We start from the raw sequence: 18868 nt of genomic DNA, 5'->3' as shown, positions 1-18868 counted from the left end.
TGTATGTATGTATGATGGAGTTTCACTCTTGTCGCAGGCTGGAGTTCAATGGCACAATCTCGGCTCACTGCAACCTCCGCCTCCCAGGTTCAAGCAATTCTCTTGCCTCAGCCTCCAGAGTAGCTGGGATTACAGGCACCCACGACCATGCCCAGCTAATTTTGTATTTTTCGTAGAGATGGGGTTTCACCATGTTGGCCAGGCTGGTCTCGAACTCCTGACCTCAGGTGATCAGCCTGCCTCCACCTCCAAAGTGCTGGGATTACAGACGTGAGCCACTGCACCCACCCAGGCATAAATCATTTCTTCCACAAATATTTCAAAATGTATCTCATAGATAATGACTTAAAAAAAAAAAAACAACTAAGAACGATGCCATTATTATACCTAACAAAATTAGTGGTAATTCCTTAGCATTCATCTTTTAATAATATCCTGCTGAGGGAACATAAACTGGAAAAAAAAAAAAAGATTAATTGGAAGGGATACAGATTACTAAATTGATGGTTCCACACCTTCTGCAAAAAACAGAAATGTCGATGATATAAAGGAGGGTTGAAAAAGTTAACTTAGTGAAAAAGTTTATTAAAAGCCAAGCAAACAAACAAGCAAACAAATAAATAGGCTCAAGTCCCCCGACTCTGTTGAAATGAAACCTTGAAACTTCTTTACAAAGCTTAAGTCTCCAGCGTTACAGGCAATCTAAAATTTGAGAAGAGTGCCCTCTAGTGGGAAATAGTCAATATTTTTAAAGTTACTTGATAAACCGCTAATGATAGTGCGCCTATAAAGAGTACAATTAACCCAAATCTTTGTAACTGAGGTCTCTCCTCAACCCCCCAGACTAAAAATAAATAAAATTATATAGTCTTTTCCCTGTTTCAAGAGCAAATGTGTTCATTATAGAACATTTTTCAAAAAACAAAGATCTACCATAATTCTATCCTTAGAAGAAGGCCTCTACAAAGATTAAACAGCCCTCTGAAACATGTATGTATTATGTGTAATATAATAAAAGCAAATGACTTTTCTCCTTTAACATACAATGAGCATTTCCACTTGCCCTTAAAATCACCTTCAGAAGGGCATTTTAATTTGCCTCATATCTAAAAAGCACACTTTTCTATGCTTCTGAAATCCAGAAGCATCCTATAGCCTTTGTCTATGTAGCATGTAGTAATGTTTCTTTAATTCCGAAGAGTTTAGGATGTGTCTAAGTTACTGAAGAAATCGGGTCACTTTCGAGGCTTACATTTTAGACTGTGGAAGCCAGATGGGGCCTCAGAAACCATTTGTCCAACTCTTTACTCTTCCACTTGGGGAGAAGTGGTGTCTCCGCAGTCTTGGGGAGGTGAGATGGTGCTGGACTTGGGATGGATTATAAAGTTTTAAGACTGGTCAGACATTTACCAGCTTCAGTTTCTTTTTTTTCTTTTCTTTTTTTTTTTTTGAGACGGAGTCTCACTCTGTCACCCAGGCTCGAGTACAATGGTGTGATCTCAGCTCACTGCAACCTCTGCCTCCCAGGTTCAAGTGATTCTCCTGCCTCAGCCTCCTGAGTAGCTGGGACTACAGGCGCGCACCACCAGGCCTGGCTAATTTTTTGTATTTTTAGTAGAGATGGGGTTTCACCATGTTGGTCAGGCTGGTCTCAAACTCCTGACCTTGTGATCCGCCCGCCTCAGCCTCCCAAAGTGCTGGGATTACAGGCGTGAGCCACCGTACCCGGCCAATGGTCTGTATTTCTTACCTGCTACATCTGACAGCCCTCCTCAGGATCATGAAAGGCTTCCTGGAGGAAGGGGGATTTAGACAGGACAGTGAAAGGTAGCAGAAGACAGATAGGCAGAGAAACCCAGAGGAGAGAGAGCTGGCCGGGTGCATGGGGAAGGACCTGCAAAGATGGCACAGATCGGGAGGTGTCCTGGAGCGCAGGCTTAGGAGCCTGGGCTTAAACTGTAAGCAGCAAGGAGCCCAGGAGGCCTCAAGCAGGGAGGCACTGGGCTGGGGTCGAGGGTCGGACAATCCTGCTGTATTCCCTGCAGGACAGAAATGAAAGAGGGCAGAGCACTGCTGCACCGGAATCGGGAGCTCCCGCACCAGTCCAGGTGGAATAACGAGGCTCTTACCTGGACTTGGGGCAGACAGATCGGAAATGCATCTAGAGACTCAGTACAGAAGTCTTCCAGAGTGGTATCTGGGCAGACGGCAGCCTGCACTGCTGTGCTACAAGATTCACACATTCTGCTGGTGGTTTACTTTTCCGTTTTCCTGATGGAAGCCTTTCTGTGTGTAAGAACTGACTCAGTGCTGGGCGCAGCGGCTCACGCCCAGCACTTCGGGAGGCTGAGGCGGGCAGATCACCTGAGGTCGGGAGTTCAAGACCAGCCTGACCAACATGGAGAAACCCCCTCTCTACTAAAAATACAAAATTAGCCGGGTGTGGTGGTGCATGCCTGTAATCTCAGCTACTTGGGAGGCTGAGGCAGGAAAATCACTTGAACCCGGGAGGTGGAGGTTGCGGAGGTTGCAAGACTCTGTTTTAAAAGCCCTTATGTGCATCTGCCTCCTGGGTCAAGGTTTTTTCCCCGGCACAGCCTGTTTCTCTTTGGGGCCCAGTGCAGCATCTATTTCATGCATACTTTTTCTCCAGAATGAATGATTTGGCTTTAAAAAGGGCAGACATCCACGGGAATATACCCTGATCTGCTGGTGCCAGAAAGTTGAGAGAGAGAATAAGCAGTTGGGTTATCAAGGGTCTTAGGCGCAGAATCAACAGGGACACATGGGCCTGGGCCTTGGCCCTCTTCAGACAGAGCAATCTGGCATTTGGCATTGTTCTCATGGTCCACACAGGTACACCCACACTGGGCATGCGTGCACACACCCACATGCACACGCACACCCACACATGACTGCACTGGCTGCAGTCACAGGCCTTCTTCACTATGCAGACTTTGTTCCAATGACAGAAACAGCTTCCTTGCAGAGTTCCTATAAAGCTTATACCCAGTCTCTGGCAATGCTGGGAAGCACAGAAGGGAAAAATGACTAGATGCTGTAAATGTACTTTTGTCACAAAGGCGGACTGAACCTTTTCTTGAATCCCAGAGGCGAAAGAAAAAGAAAGAAAGAAAAGGAAGCCTTTAAAAGGTACAGGAGGCTGGGCACGGTGGCTCACACCTGTAATCCCAGCACTCTGGGAGGCTGAGGCGGGTGGATCACCTGAGGTCAGGAGTTCACGACCAGCCTGGCCAACAGGGTGAAACCCCGTCTCTACTAAAAATACAAAAAATTAGCCGGGTGTGATGGCAGGCGCCTGTAATCCTAGCTGCTCGGGAGGCTAAAGCAGGAGAATCACTTGGACCTGGGAGGTGGACGTTGCACTGAGCCGAGATTATGCCATTGCACTCCAACCTGGGTGACTCTTTCTCAAAAAAAAATAAAATAAAAAAAAAAAATAAATAAATCTACAGGAGCAGCAAACTTCAGGCCTTTCACAGCATAAGTGTTTGGTTCCTTCCCTGCTGTCACACATATCCCTGACCCATTTAGGTAAAAAGAACAGTGTTATGTGATGCCCTTAGGGGCTTCAATGCTGGGGGAAGTCAAGCCTGCTTTTATGATATAGGTTCTGGCTGTCCTAGAAAGTCACTTATGGGAGTGAAGTCCTGCTCTCTCTGGGCCTCTGTCACCTACATGGAGACCCCAGGCACGGGACTCTGGGCTCAGGAACCCTTATTCACCATCGGTTCATTGTGCCCTTCGGATGGCTTTGCCGGGAGTGAGGCTGACCTCGTATTGAATGGGTGGGCTGGTGAATGAATGAATGAATGGATTCACAGTCTCCGTGGAGTATGCCGTCTCCTATGGAGAGGTACAGAAACCTGCACAGCCCAGGAAAAAGACCTCTCTACACCGTTACTGGTCACACTAAGGCTCTCACGTGATTCGTCTGGTACTCTGACCAGTGCAGCCAAGTTCTCCTTCCATGCGAACCCCACGTGCCCAGGGTCCTGCCTGTCTCAGCTGTCTCCTGTTCTGACACTCCTTGACAAGAGAGTCAGAGCACAGCTGAGTGAAAAGACACCTGGGCAGAGGGTCCAGTTTCTCATCTGTAAAATGGGAATAATGGACAATAAGCACGCTCCTGCACACCTCCCCGTCTCTGGCAAGGCAGTGGAGTGCGGTGGTTAATGAGAGAGGCTTCAGAGCAGACAGAACTAGGTTCAAACCCCAGTTCTGCCACTTCTTCTTATCACCATTATTATGTTTTTTCAGGGAAGTGACTTAAACTTACCTAGTCCCAGTCTCCTGACTCAGGCTGTCAAGGCAAACGGTGCTAGGAAAGGATAGGCCACACCGTGCCTAGCACAGTCACTATTCGCAATGAGCACCACTTTTCTTGTTAGTGGATTTAAAACACTTTATGAACTGGAGTGCTGTGGGTACCATGGAGTGTTGAAACCACTCATTTCTCCACTTCCTCTAGCGTACTGCAAGAAGTATTCAAAACAGTCCGTCCATGCCCCGAGAACCTGGACATAAAACCACCACCCCATCCCAGAGTTAATTACCAAATCACAAAGGACCATAGATAAGGGAAACACGTCACCTTAAAGACACAGAGTGGCTCCCAGGCCCACAGACCCCTCAGTGGGAGTCAGAGAGCATTCACTCATCAACCCAAGGGATCGAACAGAAGCCGAGTTGGTCAGTGACAGACAGACAACGGGAGGTGGCTAGGGAACGGCAGCCCACCTTGGCAGCCAGGCCGGGGCAGTCCAAGAGTGGAGACAGAAGCCCTGGGTGGTCTGAGCCCAACGCCATGAAATATTTGAATTACGCAATTCTCTTGGGAGCAGAAGTCACGAACCAGAGGAAGTGAGGACGTGAGGCCCTGACTTCAATCTGTATGCTATGTCCCTCCAGAGTACGGTCTGGAAGAGTGAGGCAGAGGACCAGACTCTCCACTGTGACTGGTTTACCAAGGGCCTGTCACCCTATGCGGTGGGCTGGGGCCGCTCTATCGCTCCCTCCCGGATGTTTCCTTCAAATTCCCACTGGGAGAAAATGTGTGCTGCATGAGTGACCCAACAGCCAGGTGAAGTGTGGTGTGACACTTCATCTGCCCAAAGACACCGCCTCGCCCACCTTCAGCCGCCAACGAACCAGGATCTTCAAGGAATATTGCTTCAAGCAAATAGGGGGCATGTCAGACCGGAACAACCCCACCACCTGGGAGGCGGTCATTGTTTGGTAGGCTTGGGGTTAATTTTAATTTTCTTCTTCACATTTTTTACACTTTCCAAATTTTTTTTAATTTTCTTTTTCTTTCTTTCTTTCTTTTTTTTTTTTTTTTTGAGACAGTCTCATTCTGTTGTCCAGGTTGGGGTGCAGTGGCTTGATCTTGGCTCACTGCAACCTCCACCTCCCGGGTTCAGGCGATTCTCCTGCCTTAGCCTCCTGAGTAGCTGGGATTACAAGTGCGTGCCATTGTGCCTGGCTAAGTTTTGTTTTGTTTTTTGTTTTTTTTTCTTTTTTTTGAGACGGAGTTTTGCTCTTGTTGCCCAGGCTGGAGGGCAATGGCACAATCTTGGCTCACTGCAACCTCCGCTTCCTGAGTTCAAGCGATTCTCCTGTCTCAGCCTCCCCAGTAGCTGGGATTACAGGCATGTGCCACCGCACCTGGCTAATTTTTGTATTTTTAGTCGAAATGGGTTTCACCATGTTGGCTAGGCTGGTCTTGAACTCCTGACCTCAGGTAATCCACCCGCCTCAGCCTCCCAAAGTGCTGGGATTACAAGTGTGAGCCACCAAGCCTGGTCCATTTTCCAAATTTTCTACCAAAACATTTATTTTTGTTTTGTTTTGTTTTCAGACAGGGTCTCACTCTGATTCCCAGGCTGGAGTGCAGTGGCACAATCTGGGCTCACTGCAACCTCCGCTTTCTGGGCTCAAGCAATCCTCCCACCTCAGTCTCCCAAGTAGCTGGGACTATGGGCTTGTACCACTATGTCCAGCTAATTTTTTATTTTTATTTTTGGTAGAGATAGGGTTTGTATTTTTAGTAGAGATGGGGTTTCATCATGTTGTCCAGGCTGATCTTGAACTCCCGAGCTCAGGCAATCCACCCATCTCAGCCTGTCTCGGCCTCCTAAAGTGCTGGGATTACAGGAGTGAGCCACCATGCCCAGCCCAGAAACATTTATTACTTTTAAGAACAGAAAATAGGCCGGGCGCAGTGGCTCACGCCTGTAATCCCAGCACTTTGGGAGGCTGAGGTAGGCGGGTCACGAGGTCAGGAGATCGTGACCATCTTGGCCAACATGGTGAAATGCCGTCTTTACTAAAATATAAAAAAAAATTAGCCGGGTATGGTGGTGCATGCCTATAGTCCCACATACCCAGGAGGCTGAGGCAGGGGAATTGCTTGAAACCGGGAGGCAGAGCTTGCAGTGAGCCGAGATAGCGCCACTGCACTCCAGCCTAGTGACAGAGCAAGACTCCGTCTCAAAAAGAAAAAAAAAGAAGAAGAACAGAAAATATAGATTACCAGAAGGCCCAGAGGATCACAAACCTGAAAAAAGATTTCTTGCTCATTTATTACTAAGTCTATATTCAGTCTATACTGGAAACTTTACTATCCTGTTTGACCTGCTATTATCTACGTTTAGTTTGGTATTAAGCAATCTCTTTACAGGACCTCAGCAGCTTTGTCATTTGTATTATCTGTATGTTTTAGGGCATGAAGGAGGAAGACCGTGGTGGAAAGTGGGTGGGGGTTACGGGGAGGGAGGCTGCAGTTGCTGAACTTCTAAAAATATATTCCTTGTACATGGCGAAAGCATTCATTTCCACTTGCTTAATTTAAGTATGTGACCCTATCTTCTTGGAATTTACTTTTTTTTTTTTTTTTTTTTTTGAGGCGGAGTTTCGCTCTTTCGCCCAGGCTGGAGTGCAGTGGTGTGATCTCGGCTCAATGCAACCTTCACCCCCCAGGGTTCAAGCGATTCTCCTGCCTCAGCCTCCTCAGTAGCTAGGATTACAGGTGCCTGCCACCACGCCCGGCTAATTTTTTTTTTTTTTGAGACGGAGTTTCGATCGTTGCCCAGGCTGGAGTGCAATGGCACGATCTCGGCTCACCAAAAGCTCCACCTCCTGGGTTCAAGCGATTCTCCTGCCTCAGCCTCCCCAGTAGCTGGGACTACAGGCATGCACCACCACGCCTGGCAAATTTTGTATTTTTGGTAAAGGTGGGGTTTCTCCATGTTGGTCAGGCTCCTCCTGAACTCCTGACCTCAGGTGATCCACCCACCTCGGCCTCCCAAAGTGCTGGGATTACAGGCGTGAGCCACCCAGTCTGGCCACGCCCGGCTAATTTTTGTATTTTTAGTAGAGACAGAGCTTCACCACGTTCGCCAGGCTGGTCTCGAACTTCTGACCTCAGGTGATCCACCTGCCTTGGCCTCACAAAAAGTGCTGGGATTATAGGTGTAAGCCACCGTGCCCGGCTGGAATTTACATATTTTTAACAATAGATTTCTAGAAAAGAGAGAGATAAGAGTAGAGAAAGAACAAAGACTGCAAAACAAGAAAACAGCCCAAGCCAGCTACAAGGACAAATTTCTGAAATTTTCAAGTTCACCGTGCAGTGAACTTCCTCAACTGAGGGTGGGTGGCAAGAGTAGACCTTGTTTCCGCAGAACAAATGTTACTTCTCCCTCCCTGTCACCATCCCTGAGTCACCAACTTCACTGTCCCTGCTCACTGAACACACTCTGCCATCATGCTCACTCCGGTCCCCTTTAGGCTTAGATCTCTGCCAAGACTGCTGGCTCCAGGCTGCCAGCCACGTGCTGTGGGTGTCCTACAAGTTCTGAGACCGGATCCGAGAACCACACAACACAGAATGACATAGGAATATGAACCTAAAGGATGCAGAGTCCCTAACTCAAACCCAGCCCTTAGGGGCCGGCTGTGCTCCAGGATGCAGGGACAGAGAGATGCAAAGGCAACCCAGGCCACCGTGGCTCCCGGGGTACACGGCCAGCAGTGGAAGCGGTGTCGGAAAGGTATGTGCTCTAGGCCGGGCGCAGTGGTTCACGCCTGTAATCCCAGCACTTTGGGAGGCCAAGGTGGGTGGATCACCTGAGGTCAGGAGTTCAAGACCAGCCTGGCCAACATTGTGGAACCCCATCTCTACTAAAAATACAAAAATTAGCTGGGCAGGGTGGCAGGCACCTGTAATCCCAGCTACTGGGGAGGCTGTGGCACGAGAATCTCTTGAACCCAGGAGGCAGAGGTTGCAGTGAGCTGAGACCACGCCACTGCACTCCAGCCTGGGTGACAGAGCGAGAACTCTGTCTATGCTCAGGGGACTCAGAGGAAGGAGCCGTTATTCTCTGGGTCAGATTCTGACCTGTGGCAAAAGGGCCAGAGAAGAGTCCGTGGCCAGGCAGTGCTCCCGGTGAGGGAGGGCGTGTGAAGCCGGGCAGGCTATGAGAGGCCTGGACTGCCACCCTGAGGAATCCAGACTTTATCCCAGTCAGTGGATCTGAGTTTCAGATTTCAAGGGCCAGTTTATTAAGTTCGACCAATCTAGGGGACTTACAATGGCTAATTGATTATTTTGCCAAATAAGGCCAATTAAACCCCAAACCAAAAACTCAACACCAACTACTGCTTACTATTCCCATTCCTTCCTAAAATGGCATTTAACACCAAAACAGTTGGCAGGACACAAACTCAAAACGGAAGACAGTCCTCTCCCCCCACCAAAAGACAGCTGGCAACTGTCTACTGACACACAGGCGGCCACTACATCGCCCTTGTGGTTCTCATTTTTCCACCGACAAACGGAAGCCTCGTCACTGAATGGAGGTGGGAATCATAGCTGTGGACCGAGAGAGAACAGCTCAGACTTGAGAGTTACGCCTGTGTGTGATCCAAGCTGTGACGTGTGTTTTATTCACAGACATAAAAACTCAAAATGAGGTAAAGTTTATACAGTGTCAGCCACGGTGCCCACCACAGGGCCCACTTGTGTATGGCACCACTACACAGCAGGATGTGGCTGGTGCTCCTTAGCGGGGAGAAAAGCTCCCATGCAAATTAGTTTGAGAAGCACTGAGACTTTTTTTTTTTTTTAGACAGACTCTTGCTCTGTTGGCTAAGCTGGAGTGCAGTGGTGTGATCTTGGCTCACTGCAATTTCCGCCTCCTGGGTTCAAGTGATTCTCCTGCCTCAGCCTCTTGAGTAGCTGGGATTACAGGTGTGAGCCACCATGCCTGGCGAATTTTTGCATTTTTAGTAGAGACAGAGTTTTGCCATGTTGGCCAAGCTGTTCTCCAACTCCTGACCTCAGGTGATCTGCCTGCCTCAGCCTCTCAAAGTGTCGGGATTACAGGTGTGAGCCATCACACGCAGCCAACACCGAGACTTTTTTTTTTTTTTTTTTTGAGACGGAATCTTGCTTTGTTGCCCAGGCTGGAGTGCAGTGGTGCGATCTCGGCTCCAACTCCTGGGTTCACGCCATTCTCCTGCCTCAGCCTCCCAAGTAGCTGGGACTACAGGCATCCACCACCACGCCAGGCTAATTTTTTGCATTTTTAGTAGAGATGGGGTTTCACTGTGTTAGCCAGGATGGTCTCGATCTCCTGACCTCATGATCCACCCGCCTCGGCCTCCCAAAGTGTTGGGATTACAGGCGTGAGCCACCGCGCCCAGCCCACCGAGACTTTTAAACATTTATTACTCATTCATTTATCGTGCAAGTGATCTGTGAAGACCAGACTCTTAAAATGCAGTGTCCCTGCGACTAATGTGACCGTGGAAACCTCTTGTCAGTACTGACACACTGTAGGAGCCCCGTGGAAGTTCATTTTTTTTTTCTTTTTTTTTTGAGACAGAGTCTCGGTTCTATTGCCCAGACTGAAGTGCAATGGTGCGATCTCGGCTCACTACAACCTCTGCCTCCCAGGTTCAAGAGATTCTCCTGTCTTAGCCTCCTGGGTAGCTGGGATAACAGGTGCCTGCCACTATGCCTGGCTAATTTTTGTATTTTTAGTAGAGATGGGGTTTCGCCATGTTGCCCAGGCTGGTCTCGAACTCCTGACCTCAGATGATCCACCTGCCTCAGCCTCCCCAAGTGCTGGAATTACAGGCGTGAGCCACCGTGCCCGGCCTTATTCATTATTCAGCAGGTGTGAGGTTAACGTGGATAAGATGAGAACAGCTGTGCAAGCCCCAAGGAGCACCCAGCAAGTGTCCGTGAACGACGGCACCCACGCACCCACCCAGCAGGCAACAGCCGTGTACCTCCAGGTCGGAGTTGATGGAGGAGACCTCAGAGGAGCTGCTGGAAGACACTCGGGCCCGGATGACCTGAACGGGAGGGTACGATGGGGGCTCCTGCAGCAACGCATCTGCAGCGCTCGTCTGTCCATCACCTGGCAGCCTGGTGGCACTGCAGCCTGCCTGCAAAGTGTGTGAGAAAGGGCAGGCAAGGACACGTAGTTTAGTTTTGATGGCTGAATTGTCAAAGCATTCACATACTTCAGTGTTCAAAATGTACAAAAGGGTGTGCAGCCCAGCATCTCCCTGTGCTCGCCTGTCCTGGCCACCCAGTTCTCCCCAGGGACAGCCAGTGCCCAGTGTCTTGTGTATCCCTCCAGATACACTAGACATATACAATCGAGTGCAGACCCATATTTCCCCCGATTTCCAAAATGATAGCACACATTCCATTCTCTTAAGCACCCTGTTTTTTTTCAACTAACACTATGCCTTAGAGATAGTTCTGTATCAGAAGATTTGGGAGCTTTTTGGTAGCATTTTAGGTGTTCCCAGTCTATTTAACCCATCCCCTACTAATGGGTGTTTCATGTGTTTCTAGGCTCTTGCTTTTGCAATCAGTACTGACTGCAGTAAATTACACTGCAGTACATCCAAGATTTCAGAGTAAAGGATACATTCCTAGAGGTGGAATTGCTGGATTAAAGAACGTATGTACATTTGAAATCTGTATAGCTACTGCTAAAAACGCACCCCATAGAGGCTTTCCCCATGTCCACCAGCAGGGGATGAAAGTGAGTTGGGATGAATTAGGAAGGTTTAAGGTAGAAAGAAACTTGTGAGATTTTCTATGTATCTATGTATCTATCTATCATCTGTCTGTCTATCTATCTATCTATCTATCTATCTATCTATCTATCTATCTATCCATCCATCCATCCATCTATCTATCAATCAATCAATCTCAGACCAAAGCTTCCCCCATGGGCTCATGGGGGCTCCCCCAGAGACCTACAAAGCTCCACCAGCTGAACTTTTGAAGTCCTACAGGATTCATGTCATTCCACTGACATGTGACAGGGCAAATAACCTGCTTTCTCGACCAGCATCTTCCACTAATTAACCATGTGATCTAATGTATTAGTTCGTTTTTATGCTGCTGATAAAGACATACCTGAGACTGGGAAGAAAAAGAGGTTTAATGAGACTTACAGTTCCACATGGCTGGGAAGGCCTCACAATCACAGCGGAAGGCAAGGGGGAGCATGTCATGTCTTACATGGATGGCAGCAGGCAAAGAGCGAGCTTGTGTAGGGGAGCTCCTCTTTTATAAAACCATCAGCTCTCCTGAGACTAATTCACTGTCACGAGAACAGCATGAGAAAGACCTGCCCCCATAATTCAATTACCTCCCCCTGGGTCCCTCCTGCAACACATGGGAATTCAAGATGAGATGTGCGTGGGGACACAGCCAAACCACATCACCTAATAAAGAAAGTTGTCCTCTCTGAGTCTCGGTTTCCTAATCTATAAAAGAGGATGATAATCCCTGCTTCGCCCCCAGGGGGGGGTGTCATGGGGTTCAGATGTAAATGCCTGGGACACATGAGAAGAATGGCTACGAGTACTCGACCCAAATCAAGCAGGGCTTCAGCCCTTGATGGGTTAAGTGCACAGGTTCCTGTGAGAGTCAGGAGGACCGGCAGAGAAAATCCACAAGAGAAACAAAGGCAGCATTCTGGAAGCAGGAACACACGTGAGGGCCCACCCTGCCACCCAGTTGGGAAGGATGCTGAAACAGAAGGCTCTGGATGGGAGTGGGGAAGCAGAGGCCTCCCAGGAACGACGACGACAAATTTTATAAACGCCCAGGGCCTGACCACACCTGCATCAAGAGATAAAAGAGTTTTCAAATGCTGCAAGCTGAGGATGCAGGAGCCAATCCATATGGCCCCATGAGGACCCTCTGCCCCTCCGGAGGCTCAGCCTGAACCACGATGCTGCTCCCCCTGCGTCTCCTGGAAAGTCGCTCCTTAGGACCAGTGCTCAGGGGGGTTGCTGGGAAAACAAGGGAGCACCTCTGCAGCTCTCCTCACCCATTTCCAGATGGGTATGTATCAGTGGACAGAGCCGACAGGGTGCCTGTTTCCCCAGAATCTTGCCCAGTCGGACATTCACATTAAAACAACGTTTAAAGCTGCTAACTGAGCAGGTACAAAATGGCAGCACAGAGAGCATATTCTCTTTATAAAAGCCCAGGTCCCTGAATCGGGCAGGCTTAGTTTGAATCCTAGTTCTGTGATTTTTCTAACTGTGGGATCTTGGGCAAGTTACTTAACCTTTCTGTGCCTCAACTGAAAATAACATTATTAATTGTTAATAAAATAATAATAATAGATATAGGCCAGGCACAGTGGCTCACACCTGTAATCCCAGCACTTTGGGAGGCCGAGGCAGGCAGATCAGTTGAAGTCAGGAGTTCGAGAACAGCCTGGGCAACATGGCAAAACCCCTTCTCCACTAAAAAACACACACACACAAAACAGCCAGGCGTGGTGGCATGTGCCTGTAGTCTCAGTTATTTGGGAGGCTGAGGCATAAGAATCAAGAATCTCTTGAACACGGGAGGTGTGGGTCACAGTGAGCTGAGATCATGCCACTGCACTCCAGCCTGGGTGACAGAACAAGACTCTGCCTCAAAAAAAAGAAAAGAAAAAGAAAAGAAAATAGAAATAATAACAGTACCTCTCTGCTATGGTTTGGATGCGGTTTGTCACGTTGAAATGTGACCCCAGTGTTGGAAGTGGGGCCTGGTGGGAGGCGTCTGGATCCTGGCGGAAGAGCCCTTCTGGTGGGTGAGTTCTCACTCTGTTCTGTAAGAATTGCTTGTTAGAAAGAGGCTGGCACCCCTTCCTCTCTCTCCTGCCATGTGGAGCCTGCTCCCTTTGCCTTCCCCATGAGTGGAGGCAGCCTGAGGCCTCACCGATGCAGATGCTGGCGCCATGTAAACACGCAGAACCATGAGCCACATAAACCTCTTTTCTTTCTGAATTACCCAGCCTCAGGTGTTCCTTTATGGCAATGCAAAACACACGAGGACGCTTCCTCATATGGTTGTTAGGCTCATTTTTATTAACACTTACATGGTAAATAGTATTATTTTATTAATAATAAATCACCACTTATCAAGTGTTTACTTGGTGTCAGCCATTATGCCAAGTAAAAGGCTTTACAGCATAGAGGTCAATGGCACAAACTCAGGTAGACACAGGTCTGAATCCGGTTCCATCACCGACAAGCTGTGTGACCTCGAGCGGGTCACTTAACCGCTCCAACCCCCAGTTTCCTTATCTGTAAAATGGGTATAGTCCTCAGGGCTCGGCTGTGGGGGCAAGTTAACCTGTGTAAAGCACTTAGACCAGTACTCTAGCCCGTAAGTACCATGTAAGTGTTGGCTGCTATTGCTTACTCAGAGCCTGGCAAGTCCTTCACCCTCAGTGGATAGGCTGTGATGGGAGGGGTGCCCCTAGCGCCGAGGGAGGCACCTGCCAGCCCGGCTGGACAGCGGGGCTCGGGGCTCCCTCTGATGGACACAGAAGGAAGCAGCTGGGTGGAAGCCCAAGGACGCGCTTGTGGGCTTCAGTGGCAGAGAATGAAGGTGGAACACGCTCTTCTTTCATGGAATCTGTTCCCCAACAAGAATCCCTTCAAGACTGAGCTACTGGACGGGTTAAAGTGAATACAACTTTTACACTGTTCTCCTTTGGAAGTCCCATGAGGTAGAACTTTCCAGTGCAAAGCTTTGGCCAGACGCTGCAGGGACTCCCGTGCCTTCCCAAGGGTTCCCCACATACCCTGCTTCCTCCCTCCCTTTGGAAGGATGGTGTAATGGCTGAAGCGGGCTCTTAGCTACAAAGGCATGCTCTGAATCTCTCTGAACTTTGCTTAGGTCATACACAAGGTTCTGTGCACCCAGGATACAAGGAACAACAGCAAAAAGCAACACCTCTCTCTCAGGCCCAGACTCTCTCCGAGCACCGGTGTGTCTGGGCAGCCTGGCAGGGGCCCTCGACACTAGACCATGTATTCAAAACACACCTTTACTGAGAGGCCAGGACTGCAAGATTATAGGCACCAGGAGTCAATGAGACAGGAGATACAGTTTACATCTCAGCAGGACACAGACAAACCAAAGCAAAAGATCGTGGTAAGTGCTTTGTAGAGAATTTCAATAGGTAATAAAATAGAGTAGTAGGACAGAGGGGTCCTACTTCGGACTGGGTGGTTGGGGAAGAGCTTTGGAGAAGACGACATTTACGTTGAAGCTGGAAAGACAAGAAAGAGGCAGCCGTGTGAAAAATCGGGAGGGAGAGCATTCTGGGCAGAGGAATGGAGAGAAACTCTGTGCAGGAGACAGGAGTGAACAGGAGGCGAGAGATGGGGTCTTGCTATGTGGTCCAGGCTGGCCTTGAACTCCTGGCCTCAAGTGATACTCCGACCTCAGGTTCCCAAAGTATTAGGATTACAGGTGTGGGCCACCAAGAGCCCTGGCCCAGAGGAGTGTTTTAAACACAGGAGGAACAAGATGTAATTTACATTTGTGAATGATCTTTCTGGGGCTCATCAGAGATGGGCAGGGCAGGACCACAGAAGAAGTGGAGAGGATGATGGCCAGGAGGCTGCTGGACTCAAGACCTAGTTTAAATAAGAAAGCATTTATAGGACTCTCAAAAGGAATGGATGGGCATGGGGGTGTGGCCAGGGAAAGAGAGGAATTTTGGGCTTGAACCACTGCATAGACTGCGTCATTTACTAAGATGAGGAAGATGGGGAGAGGAGCCGGTCTGGGCATTGGACGAGGTAAGTGTGAGACGCCATATGGTGACAGCTGAATGGGCAGCTGGGCAGCCGAGATGGGAACTGAGGGGAGGGGAAAGGACGGAGACACGAACCGGGTCGGGGTTAGCAAGGACTGGTGAGCAGAGCGAGGGGACTGTGGGACTGCAGGGCCCACGAGGAGCAGCGAGCCTGCCTGGGACAGGGCGTTGGACTCCCTCTCTACCGTCAAGTTTACCCGGAGGAGCCAGCAGAGGCCGAAGGGAAAGAAGAGCCTGTGAGGGTGGCAGGAAACACAGAAGAACGGGGGCCACAGACGCCAGGAGCAGCTGGTGGCCGGGTGCGTGGAATCTCCGAATGGAATGATGGTGGATTTAGCAGCTTGGAAGTCATCGGTGACCTCGACAAGACAGTCTCGGGGGGAAAGTGGGACATGGGAGGAACTTCTCGTCACCTCTTTACCAATCCTCCTCCTTCTGAGGACCCCCCGTGTAGGTCAGAACTCAGGGAGTCATCCGGAGCCCTCCCTCCCTCACCTGCACCTCCTTACCCCTCCAACGCTCCACTTCCCAACTCGCTCAACTCCATCTCTGCTTCTCCATCTGCTCCAACCTCAGTTTAGGTCACACTTCCTCTTCCTTGGGCTTCCAACCGGCCCTGACCCACTGCTCGGCTGCTACTCTCCTTCCCCCCAGGCCACCTGCAGCCACTTCCCGGGATGGCTCTAAAATGCACGCCTGACCCTGAGTCTCCAGTACTCAAGCCTCCTGACTCCCATCACCCTCAAGATGATAGACACGGCTGGGCACGGTGGCTGACACGTGTAGTCCCAGCACTTTGGGAGGCCGAGGCCAGCAGATCACGAGGTCAAGAGATCCAGACCAGCCTGGCCAACATGGTGAAACCCCGTTTCTACTAAAAATACAAAAATTAGCCAGACGTGGTGGCGCATGCCTGTAATCCCAGTTTCTTGAGAGGCTGAGACAGGAGAATCACTTGAACCTGGCGGGGCGGAGGTTGCAGTGAGCCGAGATTGTGCCACTGTACTCCAACCTGGCAACAGAGTGAGACTCTGACTCAAAAAAAAAAAAAAAGATAAGGCTCCATGTCTAAATGACCCGACCCCTGCCTCCTCCAGCCCTTTCATCTCCCCTCACTCCTGAAGGGCACCAGCATACACCACCCCGAAATATGCCTCTTTAGCATATGGATTCCTCAGACCTAAAGGTATTTGAAAACCAGCAGAAGCAGAAGCTATTAACCTCCCCTCACTGCCTGAAAATAGAGTATACATTTTCCCTTCATAAAGGAAATTTGTATTTATAAAGGAAATTTCCATTTGTAAAGATATTTCTGCACCAGGAAGAGAGCTACTTCCAGAGACAACTCTTGTCACCCGAGAGACTCTCACCTGCATAGCAAGACAACCCTCATTTCCCACACAGGCCCTCCCTCACCTCACCTCCCACCCCAGGACCCCAAACCTCTTTTGCTTGATTTAGCTTAATATGGTATATACGCCTCCATCATCTGGTCACCTCCTTGAGCCACATGTTTCTTTGTAAATTTCCATGTACGAGTAATTAAAGCTGTTTTTGTTTGTTTAAACAGTTTTTCTCTCTTGTTACTCTGTGTTTCATCAGTTATGAGGGTACAGGGAAAATATTTTTCTCTCCAACACTCCTCTACATCTGCCCCTCCATTGCAACCTTGGAGAGCTCCTTCTTTTTTAACCTGCTTGTCTGTTTTCTCCTGCCCATCCCTCAGCTAAAGCATCACCTCCTCCAGGAAGCCTTCCATGACTGCTTCCCACCCTCTCAGACACCTGGCCGTGACTGATGGCCACTCACCTGCTGCACAGGCTCAATGGTCAGCTCCATGTAGCGACTGATTGCTGTCATTGTCCTCAGTGACTTGCAGTGTGACAGTGTGGTGAGAGGCACCCAATCCAAATTCTTGCAAGTAAAGGCAGGGAGACAGAAAGGAGAATTCTCAGTCAGGAGGCATTTTCTAAAAACAACGTCACATTTTATTCAAAAGGGTCCCCGTGGTATTTTCTCTCTCTCTCTTTTTTTTATAGCACATCTCACTTTCGGCTTCCTATGTGTCTTATCTTTCTCTTTCGGGTCACGGTAATTCAGTGTTTCCCAAATTTTGCAGCACAGTAGAATCAATTAGGAATCTTTTTTTTTTTTTGTAGAGACCAGTTTCACTGTGTTGCCCAGGCTGGTCTTGAAGTCCTGGCCTCAAGGGATCCAGGGGTGATCCTCCCACCTCGGCCTCCCGAAGTGCTGGGATGACAGGCGTGAGCCACCACACCTGGCCTGTTCTGCTTTTGAAGATCCCCAGCTGAGCAGCGATCTGGAGTGAGCTGTGATGGAGGCACTGCATTCCAGCCTAGGTGACAGAGTGAGGCCCTATCGTACAAACAAAACCACGAATGTTGACTTCCCACTTCCAGACATTCTGATTTCATTGGTATGAGATGTAACTGGGAAGTGGATAGTTTAAATGCTCCCCAGGTGATTCTGACACCCGGCAAAGTTTGAGAACCACTGCAATAGGTGTCAAATAAGTGCTTTTGCAAAGCTGTGGTCCTCTAATCTTGGTGCACATCAGAAGCACCCTGTGGGCTTGCTACAATACAGATTGTGGCCGGGCACGGTGGCTAAAGCCTGTAATCCCAGCACTTTGATAGGCCAAGGCAGGCCGATCACCTGAGGTTAGGAGATAGAGACCAGCCTGGTCAACATGGTGAAACCCTGTCTCTACTAAAAATACAAAAATTGGCCGGTCAAGGTGGCATGTGTCTGTAATCCTAGCTACTCAGGAGGCTGAGGCAGGAGAATCGCTTGAACCCAGGAGGTGGAGGTTGCAGTGAGCTGAGATCATGCCATTGCACTTTAACCTGGGCAACAAAGTGAGACTTCGTCTCAAAAATAAATAAACAAATAAATAAAATGCAGATCGCTGGACCACACCCTCAGTGTCAGATACGGGAGATCTGGGTGGAGCCCTCAAATTTGCATTTCTCACAATTTCCCAGGTAATCCTGGTCTAGGGCCCACACTTTGAGAACCACTGCTCTGAAGGATTGCTAAAGAGACTCCAAAGGCTTCTACATCTCTCTTCAAAATTCCAAGACACACAGAGCTCTGTTAATATTTTGTCCCCCTTTCGGAATATAATTTCCTAACAGTTGCTAGAAAGAAATGAAAATAACTTCCACTATGGCCTTCATGGGAACTTGGGTCTTTGGTCTGAGCACCTATATAAAAAAATGCTTTCATCTGCGTCATATACACCATCATCTGCTATTTCATGGACTCAGTCGGATGACATTGTTAAGCCATTTGGAGAACATTCGGAGGAGCAGTTTTTGTTTTTGTCGGTCCAAATGCACTCCTCATTACTCCTCCATCCTGGCCACCGAGGAAGTTACTCACAGCCTCACTCCCACTCTTTGTGGGAGGAGTCTAAGGTAATGAAGAGCCCAGGTAATAGATGAGATTTTTTTTCCAAAAAAAAAAAAAAAAGAAATCTTAGAAAGGAGGGAGTGACTTCATATTCAAGTCCTTACAAGCTTTCCTTGAGGCACTTTCTCAACTATTTGGAACCAAAAACTTTTGATGAAGACAAATGGCCTCAACTGGACAACTGGCTACTTGTAGAGGTCATCTATTTAAATCAATAAAAGGAGACACATTAACTTTAGCTGGTGGCATGACATAATTGT

At 48.9% G+C, this 18868-nt stretch overlaps 1 protein-coding gene across 25 annotated transcripts in view; it reads right to left on the bottom strand.

Annotated features, from left to right (window-relative positions):
• Positions 1–18868, bottom strand: part of TMEM44 (transmembrane protein 44) — a 43551-nt gene that overhangs the window by 6148 nt on the left and 18535 nt on the right. For 10 of the 25 annotated variants that reach the window (XR_012430562.1, XM_074030750.1, XM_074030760.1 and 7 more), the window contains 3 exons: positions 16983–17087; positions 13042–13164; positions 10321–10479 (listed from right to left, as the gene is read on the bottom strand). Coding sequence is in view for 21 of the 25 variants with exons in the window: in XM_074030750.1 (XP_073886851.1) it covers positions 10321–10479; positions 13042–13164; positions 16983–17087 (387 nt within the window). In the remaining 4 variants the exon portion in view is untranslated. Of the gene's footprint in view, positions 1–10320; positions 10480–13041; positions 13170–16982; positions 17088–18868 lie in introns of all 25 variants that reach the window. The other 15 variants (XR_012430564.1, XR_012430563.1, XM_074030755.1 and 12 more) reach the window with 2 other exon arrangements.

This window comes from Macaca fascicularis, chromosome 2 (genome assembly GCF_037993035.2).
Source record: "Macaca fascicularis isolate 582-1 chromosome 2, T2T-MFA8v1.1".
Classification (NCBI taxonomy): Eukaryota; Metazoa; Chordata; class Mammalia; order Primates; family Cercopithecidae; genus Macaca; species Macaca fascicularis.
The sequence above is the reverse complement of the archived record's forward strand: the minus strand, read 5'-3'. Positions and strand labels throughout refer to the sequence as shown.